Source organism: Centroberyx affinis, unplaced genomic scaffold (assembly GCF_046629955.1).
Source record: "Centroberyx affinis isolate AG114_WGS23_722 - 3 ecotype Tasmania unplaced genomic scaffold, CSIRO-AGI_Caff_v1 ptg002188l_1, whole genome shotgun sequence".
Taxonomy (NCBI): domain Eukaryota; kingdom Metazoa; phylum Chordata; class Actinopteri; order Beryciformes; family Berycidae; genus Centroberyx; species Centroberyx affinis.
The window spans coordinates 185,116-201,335 of record NW_027280496.1 but is presented as its reverse complement, the minus strand read 5'-3'; the positions used below and the strand labels follow the sequence as shown (position 1 = coordinate 201,335).

At 44.1% G+C, this 16,220-nt stretch overlaps 2 protein-coding genes across 4 annotated transcripts; both read right to left on the bottom strand.

Moving 5' to 3' along the window:
• Nucleotides 1-284: 284 nt before the first annotated feature.
• Nucleotides 285-4,319, bottom strand: LOC139655118 (kinetochore-associated protein DSN1 homolog). Of its 2 annotated transcripts, none has more exons than XM_071532424.1 (11): nucleotides 4,259-4,319; nucleotides 3,905-3,941; nucleotides 3,522-3,801; nucleotides 3,342-3,415; nucleotides 2,529-2,601; nucleotides 2,296-2,383; nucleotides 2,121-2,171; nucleotides 1,865-1,936; nucleotides 1,625-1,772; nucleotides 1,293-1,380; nucleotides 285-1,199 (listed from the first exon to the last, which is right to left on the bottom strand). In XM_071532424.1, the coding sequence occupies exons 1-11, from the start codon at nucleotides 4,291-4,293 to the stop codon at nucleotides 1,117-1,119; spliced, it is 1,029 nt and encodes a 342-aa protein (XP_071388525.1). In that variant the 5' UTR covers nucleotides 4,294-4,319; the 3' UTR covers nucleotides 285-1,116. The 2 variants fall into 2 exon arrangements, with proteins under 2 accessions (XP_071388525.1, XP_071388526.1); XM_071532425.1 differs by having other exon boundaries at nucleotides 3,522-3,783; nucleotides 4,259-4,296.
• A 2,472-nt stretch (nucleotides 4,320-6,791) lies between these two features.
• On the bottom strand, nucleotides 6,792-16,103 carry LOC139655111 (endoplasmic reticulum transmembrane helix translocase-like). 2 transcript variants are annotated; one of them, XM_071532412.1, is made up of 25 exons: nucleotides 15,750-16,103; nucleotides 15,092-15,181; nucleotides 14,424-14,687; nucleotides 14,071-14,226; nucleotides 13,858-13,927; nucleotides 13,651-13,757; nucleotides 13,387-13,516; nucleotides 13,199-13,254; nucleotides 12,928-13,054; nucleotides 12,695-12,832; nucleotides 12,410-12,530; nucleotides 12,091-12,248; nucleotides 11,453-11,628; nucleotides 11,260-11,370; nucleotides 11,029-11,154; nucleotides 10,830-10,938; nucleotides 10,449-10,642; nucleotides 9,551-9,647; nucleotides 9,253-9,440; nucleotides 8,864-8,978; nucleotides 8,543-8,739; nucleotides 7,936-8,078; nucleotides 7,710-7,821; nucleotides 7,478-7,621; nucleotides 6,792-7,380 (listed from the first exon to the last, which is right to left on the bottom strand). In XM_071532412.1, the coding sequence occupies exons 1-25, from the start codon at nucleotides 16,101-16,103 to the stop codon at nucleotides 7,270-7,272; spliced, it is 3,594 nt and encodes a 1,197-aa protein (XP_071388513.1). In that variant the 3' UTR covers nucleotides 6,792-7,269. The 2 variants fall into 2 exon arrangements, with proteins under 2 accessions (XP_071388513.1, XP_071388514.1); XM_071532413.1 differs by having other exon boundaries at nucleotides 10,821-10,938; nucleotides 15,750-16,099.
• Nucleotides 16,104-16,220: the final 117 nt, after the last annotated feature.

Genomic DNA, 16,220 nt, shown 5'->3' with positions numbered 1-16,220 from the left:
TTCTGCATCAGTGACCCAGCCAAATGCAAGAGATGGGAGTGAGTCACTGTGGGGGGAGGGGCCTCCTCCTGAATGGTCAGGGGACACTCAGGAGGTGGAATAGATGCAGCACCAGGAGAGAGTAAATCTGACTGGAAATGAGCGTTAAAAAGGACGGGACATACTGTGAAAATCATGGGCAAACTACAGAGCAAGTGTCATCTTCATTCAAACTGCTTCATGTTTTACCCACAGCAAAACGTTTTTCACAGTTAATGCTTTCCTGTTATGCATATACAAGTCAGTTCCAAATGAAAAGGCAGGTAACCTCTGAGCAAGTTTCATGAGCAACCCTTCTGTTTTTGGAAAAGAGACCATGTATACAAGCAGGGTTCCCCTACTCCTTAGGGGATTCTTATCGAGGACATTTACAAAGCATTGATGAAACTGCACAAGCATATACAGGATTTAAAAGTGTCCTCCATCACTGCAATTTGCATGCAGTGAAACCATTTCAGACAGCATAAACAATGTGCTTTGGTAGTTCCCATTATATTCATATCTGGTTATTTTAGGACCACAGATCAGTTTGGTCCTAGCAGGTGGGGAATTGCTTCCACAATATTAATTAAATGTTAATGGGAACTTTTGAGAGGCAACAGCAACCTGGTTTTGTAGGACCAACATTTTCTGAGACATTTGTCAAATCCTTTATTTTCCATGACTGGAAATCTCATCTTAAATTGTCCAGTTTTTACAGGATGAATCTTTACTAATTAAAGCAGAATTGAAAAATCCACTGAGCATGTCAGTTTTGGAAAAAGAGCTGCATTGCCACCTGCTGGTCAAAGACATGCATTACCTGGATCTCTCTACTAAACAATCCGGCTGCTCAAACTGACTGAAAGGGGGTTTTGTTATTAAAAAGATAAAATTAGGGTTTACTATATACAGTAACACAAGACACCAAAGAGAACAGTCAAATCCAGAAATAATATGTACAGAGAGATCATAGAGCAGTAAAACAAACAGAAATATATGTATAATTCTGGACAGGACTACAAATGAGCTCCGTGTCATGAAGAGCCCGGTCCATTAAGAGAGTTGATGGGTCTTGCTCGCCTCCGGCCAGAGGGACTACGAAGTCGCAGAGGATAAAGGAAGCGCCACTAGATTCCCGATGATGTCAGGTGAAAGATCCTGGAATCCTTCCTCTGCCGCTGGGGGAGGGGAATGATTGTGTATTAAACTTGCCAGTTCATTGATGAAAAACCATGAAATAATTCCATAGCGAACATGAAATATTTCCATACCCAATCTGCCACTGGTCTCTTTCACCAATAACTGTGAATGCTCCTGGATGGTCAGAAGCTCTCGAACCATCTTGCACTGTGTGTCCATCTACATAAAGAAATATTAATTAGAGATTAAATACAATCATGCAACATATCGTGATTGAGAAATAAAGTGCAGGAGATGTGGAGTTTTCTTGCAGCCTGTCTTGAGATTTTCATATTTGAGTCATTGCACTTAACCAAAATATTCAAACACCTCTAGTATTTCAATGGATCTCAATAAAAGCTACAATATTTCCACTGATTTCCCCCATGAAGATCATTAAAGTTTCATCTAATTTCCAACGTACCACCATCTCCATAGTGTGCAGTATGGGCTGCTGTTTACAGAGCAGACTGCGGTAGTCTGGTTTACTCTGTATGAGCTGGTGCTGTGAAGACCGGGCCAGAGAGGAGGGGTCTAACGTTACACCGCTCTCCTGACCCTGCTCCACTTTCCTGTGCAAGACAAACACAGAATATGTTATTGACACACACACACTGTAACAAGCAGCAGTATCGTATCCCTCGATGACAATACACACGCTCACTTTGCCAGTTCCTTCGCTTTACTCCGGTGTTTGTTCAACAAAGCCTCCCAAGAGTCACTCTCTGCCTGGAGCCTGAAACACAAAATGGTGAAGACTGAAAAGCACCGCACATGTGGTAGGTTACTCCAAGTTTGATTGAATCGTTTCAAGTGTCTGGAGTCTGGTTTGTATAAAGACTATGTGCGCGGCAACTCACTTTAAACAAGAACAAAAACATGTACACCCAGTGAATAATGGTGAAAAAGAGGAAACATGCCTGTGGATGGCTTTCTGGGTCTGTTCCATGGATTTCTGCACTGCAGGGTCACTGGAACGAAAACCAAACAGTCAGAAGGACAAATGTAACAGAAAAGGGCAATTTGGAGGCAACAACAAAAAAATCAATCAAGACACCCATTGCAGTGTATAAAGAAAAACAGCAACTGCATCACCTAGCTGTAGCAGCGGAGAGTTGTTGACACTGTGGTTCACTGCGTATGCTTTTGGCCAGACAGCACCATTCTTTCTGCATGTGCTCAACTAGGACAAGGAAAAGGACAGAAATCAATTAAGCCAAATATTTATCTTCCACATCTTCCGTCTTCCAGTTTTAGTCTGAAAGACAAGCTTTATGAACCATGTAATAGATGCAAGCCTATCAAATGTAGTTTGGACAAGCACTAACCTTGTTTTTGAAATGACTCCAGCGAGGCGTTTGGCGTTGACTGCAGCGAATTTTGAGTTCTCTCTACTGCCAACTAGAAACAAAGCAGGGGAGATTAGACAGATAAATCCATCAGAAATTTGACCTATGACCAATTTGAATTTGAACTATATCTCAGCCAAGAGCTACTTGAGATCTCTGGGCTGGGTCAGGCTCTTTAAGAACGTAAATCCTGCCAACACAGTTTCCAATACTGTTTATACAGTAAATGAATGTGGTGATTTTAAATTCTAATTATTGATTTGAAAGCAAGCAAAACTTTAGGCCTGTTTTTTTTTTCTTAAGACAGCCCAGAATTAGATATAATCATTTTAAAAAGGCATGATCTACTTGGAGGTGCTGAAGCAGACTCCCTCATTGGGACTCATTACTTCATTAGTATGTATTCCTGAACAAAAACATCAACACTTATCTCTATAGTTTTGAGTTTAACATTACACTGAATCCTAGACTTTGATTTTATAACAATGCATTTATAATAATGCAAAAATCACTAGTTGTTTGAGTTGCCCAGATCCAAGAAGGAAGGCTATTTACAACAGTAAAGAGAGCTTGCCTGTTTACTGTTTAAGCAGTGAATGTTTTCCTGGACCTATTCCCTTTCCAAGTGTTTACTGCTGAGTGAAAAAGATGAATGAAAATATGGCCTTTTTTTTTTTTTAACTAAGAACAGCCAACACCAGTGAGGTGGTGAAAAGTGTAAAGTATTTATTTGTTCATATATTATCAGTCCTGTTGAAATGATTAAGATCCATGTGGCCCAGACAAACTCACCCTCATTGAAGCCTCCATTAGTTTCTCCAGCCTCTCTTGCTGTGACAAGGACGTGCTTATGCTCCTGCACAGAACTAAGAGAAACACAGACACACTGTCATTCACACTACAGACAACATATAAATGCCCTCACTATTCTGTACTACTGACAAATAGGAGGCAGAATGACAGGCGACTGACTCTGATAAGGGTTGGGGAGAGCAGGGAGAGAGCGCCGGCCTATGGTGGCTCTCCTCCAGGATTTCCTTCGTGTATTGCAGCTGACAGAGGGTCCTTCAGTGGGGACGAGTCCCTCCGAGGTTTCTGCCTGCATCTCTTCTCGGCCTGTCTCCATACCTCCCTCCCCTGCATCGGGCATCGGTGTAGTGGAGGGTGGGGAGCCGGTGCGAGGTGACTTGCTCGGGGTTGCTCGGCTGGGGCTTGTGGAAGCTCTTTTGTGGCTCTGTTTCAATGAGTTGACCTTGATATACAGTGAGATTGAACAAAGAATAATAAAGTAATCAACTTGTGGCATGGTCATAAGAGTCGGATCAGCTGTTAAGTTGATGGTAAGTGTATTTTACCTCATCCTGGGTATCTGCAACGGCGTCACACGCGCGACTGTTAACGACAGAGTGAATGGATCAGAAAACTTTGTAAACTTACTACACACAGACTGCTACAACACGTTGCTCTGCTAAATATTTGACTATATTATTAGTGTTGCTATATAATAACATTAACCGTACAACTAGTTAACATTCGCTAACAGCACTAGTCTGCAGACCACAAACATGATTTGCTTTGAGAGCGAAGCTCAAACGGAGATACCAATCGATTTGAAACTATTTTACTCTATTTATCGAATACAACACAAGCATATAACTTTTCGACTGTTTATCCTGTTGTCGTACTTCCAAAAACAAAAAGATACAAACCTGTCTTGTGCTGTTTTCAATTGTATATCCGCCATTTTTCTTTCAAAGTTTCCTTTGCAGAGCGCGCCCAACAAGCCTGAGCTATGCATGCTGGGAAATGTAGTGTGATATTAGGTGAGTACAGCGAGTTTAGTGACCTCACTGTACTTTAGCCTATATTTGTTTATCTTGTATTAGGCTACCATAGATTTTTTTTTTGTGGCATCATTTTGACTCGTAGTATGTGCATAATAATGTAGTCAGTTTTGCTGTGATATTTGTATTATCTTTCTTCATTTTCTAAAAAGGGCTATAAACGTGCTGATATTCAGTCTCTCCCAAGCAGCCTGAAAGACTCTTTAGGGAATCAGATGCAGGCTGTAAATAACAGGGCATTTCTTCTTAACTGATGTGTGCCTAATACAGACTCTTACTCTTTGGCTTTGCTCTTCTTGATTCTGCTGGTTTGCTGTGGAAGCTTCTCAGGTTTTGCAGCTGCAGGTAGTGAAAGATTAAGTTATATCCCTTTCTACTGGATTTAATGATTTTAGTTTAACACAGTTGACTTGACCATGGAAAAAAAGCAGAGAGAAAAGTGTAACATTATGTAATTTATTGTTTTTTCCTCATCTGAATATGCAAACGCACACAGAAGAACAGCCTAAATTCTCACTGTCTGTCTGTGCTTCTTAGAGAGGTGGCCTTTGGCGCTGGAGGAATCAGATCCTGCTGTTTTGATCGCCCTGGATCAAGTTAGAGGGAGTATTGACCTATAGGTTCAAACAGCACTGAGCCTGATCCTCTTTGTTCAGGCTGGTTGGATTTTTGATGTTTAGCAGAAGAGTGTTTGGTGCCCGCCCAGCTTCCTGAGGTCAGGACCTTGTGCTCAGCAGCTCTGACCTCCTGCCTGGCTGGAAGCAGGATCTTCTGAGCCTGGCTCACCGGCTTCACTCACCAGCCTGATAAGAGCCTTGATGTCAATATGATCTGTCACCTCATGAGTGTCCCCTGTCTGGCATTCTCCCTTTTTTTTCAGCAAAATTGTTTTAGACTAATTGATGAGAACATTCTGCCTTACTGGGATGTAAATCATACTCCATGTTGGCCTTACTGAAAATCATGGTTTGCCAAACTACAACTACAAAATGCACAGGCTGGTAACCAGAGAATTTTGTTAGGCTACAAACTGTTGTATCCACATCCCAAGTAGTATAATTAAGGTTTGACTAATGGCTTCCTGGGCATATTTTCATGATGAAATTATTAAAATGCACCTGAAAATGAAAAAAAAAAAAGATTTTTGTTTGTTTGTTTAATTTGTTCATTTTTTTTTTGTAAAATAGCTTTGTGAAAGAATAGGATCATGAACTGACCCATGCAGATGTAACCAAGCCCAGGTGTCATCATCCCCACTACGCCTAGTCAATTTTTAACTACCAGGGAGGCATTGGACAGTGAATTACACATAGTTTAAGAAAATGGCCAAAATGCCCCAAATTCATGAGTAAATTCTTGTCCTAAAAGGAAAAATGCAGGACTTTTGGAAGCCTGTGCTATTGATCACCAACCAAAACCTCCTTTAACGGAAATGAGAAAACTTCCATCCCTATATTTTATTTCAGAGAAATTGGCATCAATCTCCTTTTATGAATAAGCTCAAGCAAAAACTAGCAGTCCAAACAGTTGTTTAGAGGAGGCTGGAGACAATTACTCAGAAACAAATGATGTGAAAATTGAATTAATGGTTTAAGAGGAGGCTTGATAAATTATCCATAGGATAAATATAATGCTTCTAAACACCCTTTGCTTTGCCCTTCATAAACTTTGAATTGTGTTTAATAAATCATTAGTAGTCTAGTGATACAATTTGGGACAGTGGCATCTTAAAATCAGTGGAAAGGAAACTTGGCTCATTTGTCACTTTAGATTTCAAGGCCCTTTGATTGCTTGGTACTTGTATACTTGTTTTGAAATGGAAGGGATCTGGAAGTATCTAGTTGGATTTTTTTGTGTATGTATTCCTTTAAGTCATACTGACCCCAGAAAGAACATATGATTCAGATGGGAATGAGTGAGCCAACATGGAAAAAGCTTTTTTTTTTTCCAAGCTGCTGTGACGTCTGTTCATCAAACATACAGTAGTTCATATGAAAAACAAAGAGCCACCAGTTGTCTATTGCTGATCTAGGCTTCCTGAGACCAGCGTGCTTGGCAGTTAACATCAGTTTTTAAGTAAACACGCAGCTCAAAAGCTACCAAACTTGTCTTTATCACTTGTCTTCGTCTCAAACTAATGCTTCATGGAATGGCACATTTCATCCCGGCCAAGTATATTTGTGTATATTTGTGATCCACATGAGATGGGTGCAGGAATTCGATTGCTTTTCTTTGTAGTGTCACAGCATGCGCTCATGTCCTGATCATTTACCTATTTCCTTACTTACCTATTTCCTGGAGCATGGCTGTTCACAGCCAGCTGTTTGGCGTTTGCTGGACACGCTCATACTTTCCATGCACACGACAAAACACTTGACGACCTCCATAACTTGTATCTGTAAGTCTTTTTATAAGTCTGTAAGAGATTTTTTTTTTTACTTTTTACAAAATTAAGGAGAGAAATCAAAAAAATTCAAACACTTTGCAATTCTCTTGGAGAATGCCCCTATTGTGTGCCTGTACGTTTCACATTGGCTGGCACACAGTCTCGCACTCCACACAATACTGCTGTCTTCTTGGCCTTCTGTAGGAGGGGGGAGGGAGAGATGAAGCAACAGAGAGAAATACAGAACAAACTGGGTTATGAGGCATAAAGAAACGCAGAGCTGATGAAGAACTGGTAACAGAGCTGGTGAGGGAGGGGCAGAGCAGGACGAAGGGAGGGATACGCATAGGAGTGTGCAGTACTGCGCGCCGTGGCCACCTCAGCTGTCTTGTGCGTGTCCCAACAGCTTTAAATCTCCTCTTCCTCCTCCAAAGTTTTCTCTCCCTTTACAGTTTGGTTGCTAAGGGCAGCGGTTGCTGTTGGCATGAGTTCAAGAAGGCAGCCTGAGAGTTCCTTTGCCCAGCAGAAACTGCAGGATGCGGTCCACCAGTAGGGCGGCGACAAAGTCCACCACGAGAACCTGGGCAATGACTAGTTTGAACTGCAAGGAGGAAAACAGGCAGCGGGTTAACTCACAGGGTTAGTACAACAATACAGTACAATTCATAGTAAAATAATGACAAAATATGCCGGCTCACCTCAGTTGGAATATCTACAAGAGCAAACTGTTCGTTGAATTCTGGCGAGGAACCAGTAAGCAGTCCCACAATGGCTAAACCTGACAGGGCGATACTCCATAGTAGTGGTCGATTCTCACTGAGAGACTCCATGAATGGGTGACCCTATCAGACGAGACAGGGAATGTGATGAGTCTGTTACACTATAAAGAATATAAATATGGCAAATATTTGTGGCAATGAGAATGAATACCTTGTAGTTAATGGCAAAGGTGGCCATCTGCATGGCCATGGACATTATGTACACGGTGCTGTTGATTAGACTGGGCTCAAACTCTTTGTATAGGTCCACAAATTTCTCCTCTCTGCAAGAGAAAAGACAAATGAATGTGATGTCTAACTTTGTAAAGCGGTGTTATCGCTCTTTTTCTCTCTCTGCATGTACAGTATGTGTGTGTGTGTGTGTGTGTGTAATTCACCTGGGAGGACTTCTGCTCTGTGCCCCTCTGTAAAGGTACACCAGACTGCAGAAGTGCACAGCAAACTGCAGTAATACGGTCAACACCGTATAAAGATTGAAGATGTTTGGTAAGGGCCGCTCTCGAGACAAGGATTTTAGTGGCTGTGTAGACAGGAGAGGAAAAGATCATTAATTTGGTTGCTACCTTGGACAATGGCCAAGGATTTAGACTGCCGCTCTTAACAGGATCACAACTTCCAACTTCTGCCCTTGGCATCTTTATCCCCAGGATAAAGAAACACTTAATTCTCTTTGTGATAGCCAAGGTGAACTCATATTAGGGGGCTCCTTTGGGAAGGAACCTGTGTTTTTTTTTATCTTCCTTGTTTCTTACTTTAATAATTTGATAATGTGGTTTAGGTCTCCTGCACTTAAACAAATATTTTAGGATGAACAGTGGAAACAGAATTTACTTTTTGAACGTGACTATGACCATTCTTGATGTTATCTGCTGTTTGTATTTTTCCATTTCTCGGTAGAAGATTACCTTGACCAGGAGGACAAATCAGACACAACATAAGCCTGATTCTCAGGTCACTCTCAGGTAGTGAGACTCATTTTCTCACCTTTGACCTAGAGATGAAGAGGAAGCAGCCGGCCAGCAGCAGGCCCTGCAGGGTGGCCTGGAAATCGCTGAACTTGACCCCCTCGAGGTAGAGCACGGACTGGCTGTAGGCCAGCACCAGGGCGTTCAGAGCGAGGATCTTAAACATCTGGAGTGTTGTCACTAGAGTGCAGCGGCCCTGCTTTATTACGTGGCAGACTGGGGAGGGAGAGGAAGGAACCGGCTTCAGAAGAGGGGAGGGTATGTTACGTTTGGGTACGTTTGGGTATTTGCCAGCTGTGATTGTCATGCAACTGTGAAATTACGAATGCCTGTTACTCACTGCACTGTATGGAGGAGAGTTTGGAGGTGAAGGGCGCAGCGATGGAGGCATCTCCCAGTTTCACTACTTGTATCTGATCCTCTTCAAGCTCCCGTAAGACTTGGCTGATCCTCTCCTGCGACAGAGCAAACCCTGAAGTTTAGATCAGCGCACAACAACTCTATACTCCACCCAAGGGTGCCAACACAAAAGGTAATCTATAATGCATGCTGCCCCCTTCATTTAGATAATGAGAGACGGAAATATTGAGGTACATTTTAGACTTTTTGACCCACAGTGCAATCGTTTGGCTATAAAACACTTGGATTATGAACCGTTTGGAGAAATTTGATGGACCAAGCACCAACACTTTCAGTCACTCACAAAGACACACACACACACCCCCCTACCTTTTGTGCTGCCAGCTGCTCTTCTCTCTGGGCCATCACCCTCTGCCTCGCTGCCCTGGAGCTCAGTTTGCCTCCTGAACTTGGGACAGGCGGTAAAGGTCTGGATTCTGCTGTGGATGTCTCCTTCTCTCTTCCCCTTCTCTTTTTCTCAGGCATGCGCTCAGGGGCGTTGGCTAACAGAGCGACACCTGAGGGGGAGGAAAAAGAAAAACTATCATCACTAAACACTGTTGGTACCAGGTATAGAGACACAGGCTTGCAGTATTGATGCTCTTGCACGGTGGTTGTTAAATCTCACCTATGTGGGCGTGCTTGAGAGCGCCGACATCATTTGTACCGTCACCACACATCAACGTCACATAACCCAGCCCCTTTAGGCTAGTGATCACAAACTCCTGAAACACAATAGACAACCGTCATTAATCATAGCTGAACATTTCCAAAAAACCTTAAAAAGGAAAATTCCACCCTCAGATACTCCTACACTGTTATATATCATATATCATCAGTGCGTGATGTTTGATGCGTTCCAGGAGTCATTTTTTGATGAAGTGTTTTTGGTGTACCCACTTTCCCTCAACCTGCCTCGTCTACATCTACTTCAGTTAGCGATTTCCTACATTTCCCAGAATGCCTTTCGACAACCTTCAGACAATGTGCCTGAGCTTGTTCCAATCAGCTGTGGGTTTTACATGTAGGTGGAGTAGTGATAGCAGAGTTTTTCCAGTCGAGCAAAAGCAATGCATCAGGTCTTGGGGCAGCATTGCATTATGGACTATTGAGGTTACTGTCAGTCAAAAAAAAAGGCATCTCTGCCTCTTCTACGATGGATTTCTCCCTGTATGATTACTGAACATCAGAACAAAATGGTGAGTCTGGAAAGAAGCCCTTGCTCTTTGAGTCTGAGGGTCTGACACCAAAACCTGATGTTTACCGCTTATGTTTTAGATAGTTGAAAACCTCCATTGTAGCTGCGCTGGAAATATCTTGACATGTCACGTCATCTATGTTGGCCAGTTATCCACAGAAATAGGAAAAATAAAAACAACAAACAACAGAAAAGGCCAAGAAATGCAAGGTACATAGCCAATAGCTGTTTTTTAACAGCAGTGAAGTGTTTTAGGGTGAATATTTCCTTTAAGAGCATGAATTGCAGATAACATTAACATGTAACAGGGTGACGACTGAGGACCCACCTTCTGTTTTGGGCTGACCCGGGCAAACACCTGTACGTGAGGCAGGAGGTTGTGGAGTAGTCGGGTGTCACAGCTCAGTCTGGTCAGCCCCTCTCCTGTTACACACAGGTCAAACTGACGGACGAATGAGGAAACTGAGGGTGGGGGCAGCGGTATGTGCACACTGCCATCTATGGACTCCCACTGCCACTCACCTGGAAAACATAACACACCAGATCAGTGACAGATAATTCTACACTATGTCCTTCTTGGCCAAAACAGCTAAATGCATCACTACAGGAATCCTGGTGCCCTTTAGCTATGACTCTCAGTACGGACATTATTCTCAATATATAACTGGCTTACTTGTGTAATGCATGCAATTCTGAGAGCTTCTTTTACCCTGAATAGGACCCGGCTGCAATATAAGTGTGTGCTCCTTCTGGATGAAGTGCAGCTCTTTTGCTACATGGCACGCCGTTAGGGGGTTGTCGCCTGTGATCATCACCACCTGATAGCAGAGAGAGTGGGATTACACATCTAAAAAGTCAGATTGTGTGCGTTTGTGTGTGCGCGTGTGTATAGTAAATAGCTTATTTACGTGATGCGACGCTTCCTGGATCTCTTTGATGACGGCCTTGCTGTCGCTCTTGAGGGGGCAGGAAACAACCATGAACCCGGCAAAATGCAAGTCGCACTCCAGTGCGTCCCGACTCATCTCCCGGACCTGTGCAACCCACAAAGATCCAGCTCAGTCTCTTAACAAACCTCTTCTCCTCAGACAGATTGCATATTTAATATTTCTCATAGGAGAGTAAAATAAAATATGAACCTGCTGATGGCTGAGGTGTCCTATCTCTTTGTATCCCAAGGCCAGAACTCTGGCCCCTTCGCGGGACATTTCCCTGTGGACCTCGTCATAGCTTGCCGGACACTCTGAAAACTACAAAACAGTCGGGTTAGAACAGCAGTATTTAGGTTAAAAGTATTGTTGGGTATGTATTAAGGATGGTGTGTATACCTACCATTCCCCTAAGTGTCTCCGGAGCTCCTTTGACAGTGGAGATGTAGCAGAGCTCAGTGGAGCCCAGTTTCTCGTAGGAGGCCAGGACCGACATCCGCTTCAGAGCGCTGGCGAAGTGGAAGCGCTGGTGGATCTTAAGCCCCTGGGTTTTGATGCCACGCGGAAATACCTTCTCATCTGGTCACAGAGACAACGGTCAGTGAGGCACACACTTACACATTAAGGGGTACATGAACTAGCTGACTCATCAACCACTATTTGACCAAGAAACACTTTAGAGAGGTAGTGAAAAGGTACCCAAATGCATATAGATCTCTATCTGAAAAAGTGAGACGACTAAAGCATCATTGACTGTGTTACATCTACATTCAATTGTACACTATTTGGAAATAATGGGGGTGGGGGGATTGATGCACTTGTAAAGGCACTGAGTTAGACCAATTAGCTGAAGCCAGGTAGAGTTTCCTGACTGAACTTGCGTTGCTCATTAGTATGTAAAAGTATGCCAAGCCACATGCATATGAACAGGGACACGCAACTGTACTCAGACACACAAACATGAGCATATCCACTTTCTCTCACACACTTGCCACTGCCCCGCACTGAACTGTATGTTCAGTGGAGGTAATTTCCCTGTACCTTTAGTGAGGGTCCAGTCCGCAGCAGTCAGCATGGCCTTCTCCAGCGGATCTCCGACCAGCTGTCCGTCATCCAGGGTGACCAGTGAGTGGCAGGTGGCCACCACCCGATGGGTCTCCACTGGGATCTCAGACACCGGCATCACCTCCTTCCCTTCTCTGTCACAAACGCAGACATCACTCGACATGATCCACACAGTGCAAATGTATGCAAATGTTAGGTTGGCTTGCTATGTCAGCAGCATGGTGCGTTTTGTGTTTGCACTTCGCAAATACGACACGTTCAGCGTAAAACACAGAGAATGGTAGGCAGAGTGTACCTGAGGCCTGCGACTCCTCGCACCACCAGACTGTCACTGGTCAGGGTTCCCGTTTTGTCAAAACAGCACACCTCCACTTTCCCTGCAAATGGTATCCTGAAAGGCTCGGTGCAGAATACATCTAGGGAGGAGGAGAAAAAAAAAGAAAAGAAAGGGAGAGTTGAGTGTCATAAAATGATGCCAATGAAACATTGCTGTTATGAACCTATTATTACCAACGCTTAATACAAGTATTTAAACATATATACTGCATGTGTGCAAACACACAAGTACACGCAGACTTACAAAGTTTGGCCAGGGCGATAAGCGAGGTGTTGACCGCCAGAGAGAGCTCTATGGGGAGTTCTGGAGGAACCACCGAGGTGAGGATTAGGGTGCACTCCAGAAACAGCTTATAGCGGTTCCTACTCAAATCCTTGGTCCCTATAGGGGAGTAACGCAAATAAAAAAAGATGTTTATCACTATGATTTTGTTAAATAAGAATTACACCCTAGTGAGTCTATTCTGCGCCCCTCACCTTCTACCCACACATAGCCGGCTGCAGCGATGGCAAACACTAGGAGGAAGAGGATGAAGATGAAGGTCTCCAGATTGTTTGCCGTCACTCTCTTTACACCAAAGAGGATGGTCCGCAACAGTTTACCCTGCAGGCAAGCACAGTTTGCACACATTCTAAGTACACATACAGTTTGCTCAACATGTCCTATACAGAAAGATGTCTATTTTTGGATGACAATAGGATCAGAGAGAGTGACAAGAAAACTCAAATCCACTCAGCATCTCCTCACCTGAGAGGTGTAGAATCCTGTTCTCAGTACGTACGCCACACAGCCGTTATCTACAGCTGCAGATAAAGGAGAAGACTAATGAGCTTGCATGTTCTTTTGAAGAGATGGAGACAGATGCCACTATTGACTTCACCAGTCAAATGATGTTAATTATTAACAGATAAATGAGAAGAGGGATTATCACTCACGTTTGAGTCCAGCACTGGCCTTCAGAGGAGGGCTATGCTGGACCACCTTGGTCCCACCAGAGATGACGTGGAGACGGGAGTCCGTCTGGAGGTCCAGGATTCGCTCTGGGTCCAGGTCCTCCACTGGCTCCTAGACACCCCATAATGTCAAGAATTATGACAAAACCTCACAATAACGCTGTACCATTCAATACATATGAGACTCATACTCTGAAGTCTGGCGCTCAGTTCTATGTAATGTTATCATGTTAGTTTGCCTCTGACCTTCATCTGGGGCACAGACTCTCCAGTCAGCATGGCCTCATCCACGATGCAGCGCCCCCTGAGCAGCAGCACATCGCACGGTACCAAGTTGTCCTGGGGCGAACGTCCTGAGGGGGAGGAAATACACATATGGAACACACATACACACGCAGTCAATCTGAAGTAAGTAATAACGTTTTTTCCTAAACGACGTGACAGGAACCTTACCTACGGAGACGATGTCACCAGGGACAAGCTCATCACTAGATACAGGTCTCCACTTCCGGTTACGATACACCTGCCAGAAAACACACACACGCATAAAATAAATTTGTGACGCTGCAAAAACATGGGAAATATACTGCAGATAAAGAGGTTTGCGCATGACGTACAACAAAATGTCTGTTTATAACCTCCAAATTCAATATGTATGAATCCTACCTGGATCATGTAGGGCTTGTTCCCCATGCGGCGGATCTCAGACATATTCCTCATTTGCTGCTGGACCAGGGAGGCCTCGAATGCCACCAGCATGAAGAGTGTGAAAACGCTGTAGTACCAGTACTCATCCAGACACCACAGCCCCACGCAGAATACCTGACAGGAGGCAGAGAATCCATAACTTGACATGGACACAGACTCGCACTGTCACTGGGTCAACAACTCCATATCTACTGCAAATAGCCCTTTGACAAAAATAAGGATTACAAAATAAGGCTGTTCTACAACCGAAGCAGTCAAATAAATTGTAGTTTTGCATGACCACACACACACACACACACACACACACACACCTGGAACACAAAGAAGGGAGCGGTGGCTCTCTCTTTGAAGAGCTCCAGGAAATCTGGCACCACCATCTCAGCGCGGTTGGTGCCGTAGCGCTTTTCTGCTGCTCTGAGGTCGGCCTCCTCCTGGTAGCCGCGCCACGACTGAAAAAAGCCCATCGGGTTAGCGATGGGAAACGCCACCGGAAGGAAACATTTCTTCTCTTTGTTGTCAAAGATGTAGCGGATCTTCTGAAACTCAAAGGACAGAATCCCCTCGCCATTATCGTCCTGTCATTGAACATAAGAGAGGGAGAGAGAATGAATATGAATTAATGACAAACACGTAGTATTTGTATGTAGTATTTCAGTATCCATTCAAGAATGGTAGGGCATTCATTCATTCAGAGACAGAGGTAGACTTAAAACCACTTCTGCTAAAGAATAGAAAGGAAAACCTGTTGTGTCTGAAATGCTGCGTGGGAGAAGAAGAGTATGCAAATAATGATATTCCCTTTAGACAAATCCAAGCACAAATGAGAACAGAAAAATTAGGGCTGCATTACAGGTTGCCTACATTGAAGCCAGGCCAGATCAAGCAGTAAATAGTCAGTTTTAGTCAGTGTGAGACATCTGGGACCCGCTCCCAATTAAGACAACAACAAGAAGCTGATGGGGGGAAAAAGTGCACTGACCTGGTCCCTCTGAAGTGCCACGAGCTCCGCAGAGCCGTTGTTTGGGGTGGGAATGACTTTCGCCAACGTAGCCTTGTGTGTGTCTGGTTCCTGTGTATACAAAGTGAACAGGTGAGAAATTCACACCCTCACTCTGGCCAGGTCACTCTGTTGTTTCTGGTAAATAAGACATGCTCTAACATGCAGTTGATTAATCAATATGAAGTTGCAGCACATTCTGGAAGAACAAAAACTATTAACATGTGTAAAATCAAAATGTATCATTAGGTTTAGGTGCATAAAACAGCCTGGCATCATGTCAACAACTCCCTGTGTAATTTTCTGAACACAAAACTAGGATCAAGATCCTATTATCAGGGAAATCCTTGCTGTTTCACACTTGCAGTAAAAGCTTGTTCATTCATGTGTTCAGGGGCAACATGGTGGCCTTCTATCAGGATTTAAGTCCTGTGCCAGCACACATTCACTCTGCTGAAGTGTCTTTGAGCAAGACACTGAATCCCTAATACTTCCAGGGGTGTTGTCTTGCAGCTGACCCTGACCTTTAACCTCCTTATGGAGGGGGCACGAGAAAACAAGCATTTCCCTACGGATATGAATAAAGTATCACCTTTTTAATGTTATTACTATTACTATTATTATTATTGTTATTATTTACCTTGGAGCAAGTGAGCCAACAGTGCGCGTGTACGGACCAATAACCAGAGAGCGCTGTAAGGACGTGCGCGATCCCGATGGCAGCTAGCGCCAGCAGGCCTGCCTCCGGATACTCTGAAGCACCGTACACTCCTAACCACACGTACAGCCAGCCCGGGTAGAGGACTGCCAGGAACGGGAGGACAGTGCCGTGCAGTAGCCGGGGCCTCCGCCTGTAGAGAGTCACCGAGCTCACCAGATCATCGCCGGTCCCGTTGTCATGCTGGTTGTGGTTCATAGAGGGGGCCATTAGCAGCTCACCCGGCCCACGAATCCCGTCTGCAGCCATATTCCCCTCTTTCTTAGCGTCGTTCATTGTACGTCCCTCACTTCCCGGGCCCCCTCTCTCATCCACCACCCCCCGTCGTGCTGTAGCCGGTAAAAAAAATGCAATTGTACACACAGAGCGGCGTCCCGTCCAGCTTTCAGAGTC

Coding starts and splice junctions, on each gene's coding strand:
- LOC139655118 (XM_071532424.1), bottom strand. CDS start 4,293: ATGGCGGATATACAATTGAAAACAGCACAAGACAG. Junction 3,416..3,521: donor TCTCCCCAACCCTTATCAGA/GTCAGTCGCCTG, acceptor TGTTTCTCTTAG/TTCTGTGCAGGAGCATAAGC. Junction 1,937..2,120: donor ACCCAGAAAGCCATCCACAG/GCATGTTTCCTC, acceptor TTTGTGTTTCAG/GCTCCAGGCAGAGAGTGACT.
- LOC139655111 (XM_071532412.1), bottom strand. CDS start 16,103: ATGAACGACGCTAAGAAAGAGGGGAATATGGCTGCAGACGGGATTCGT. Junction 14,688..15,091: donor TGGCACTTCAGAGGGACCAG/GTCAGTGCACTT, acceptor GTTCAATGACAG/GACGATAATGGCGAGGGGAT. Junction 12,833..12,927: donor CGGCTATGTGTGGGTAGAAG/GTGAGGGGCGCA, acceptor ACTCCCCTATAG/GGACCAAGGATTTGAGTAGG.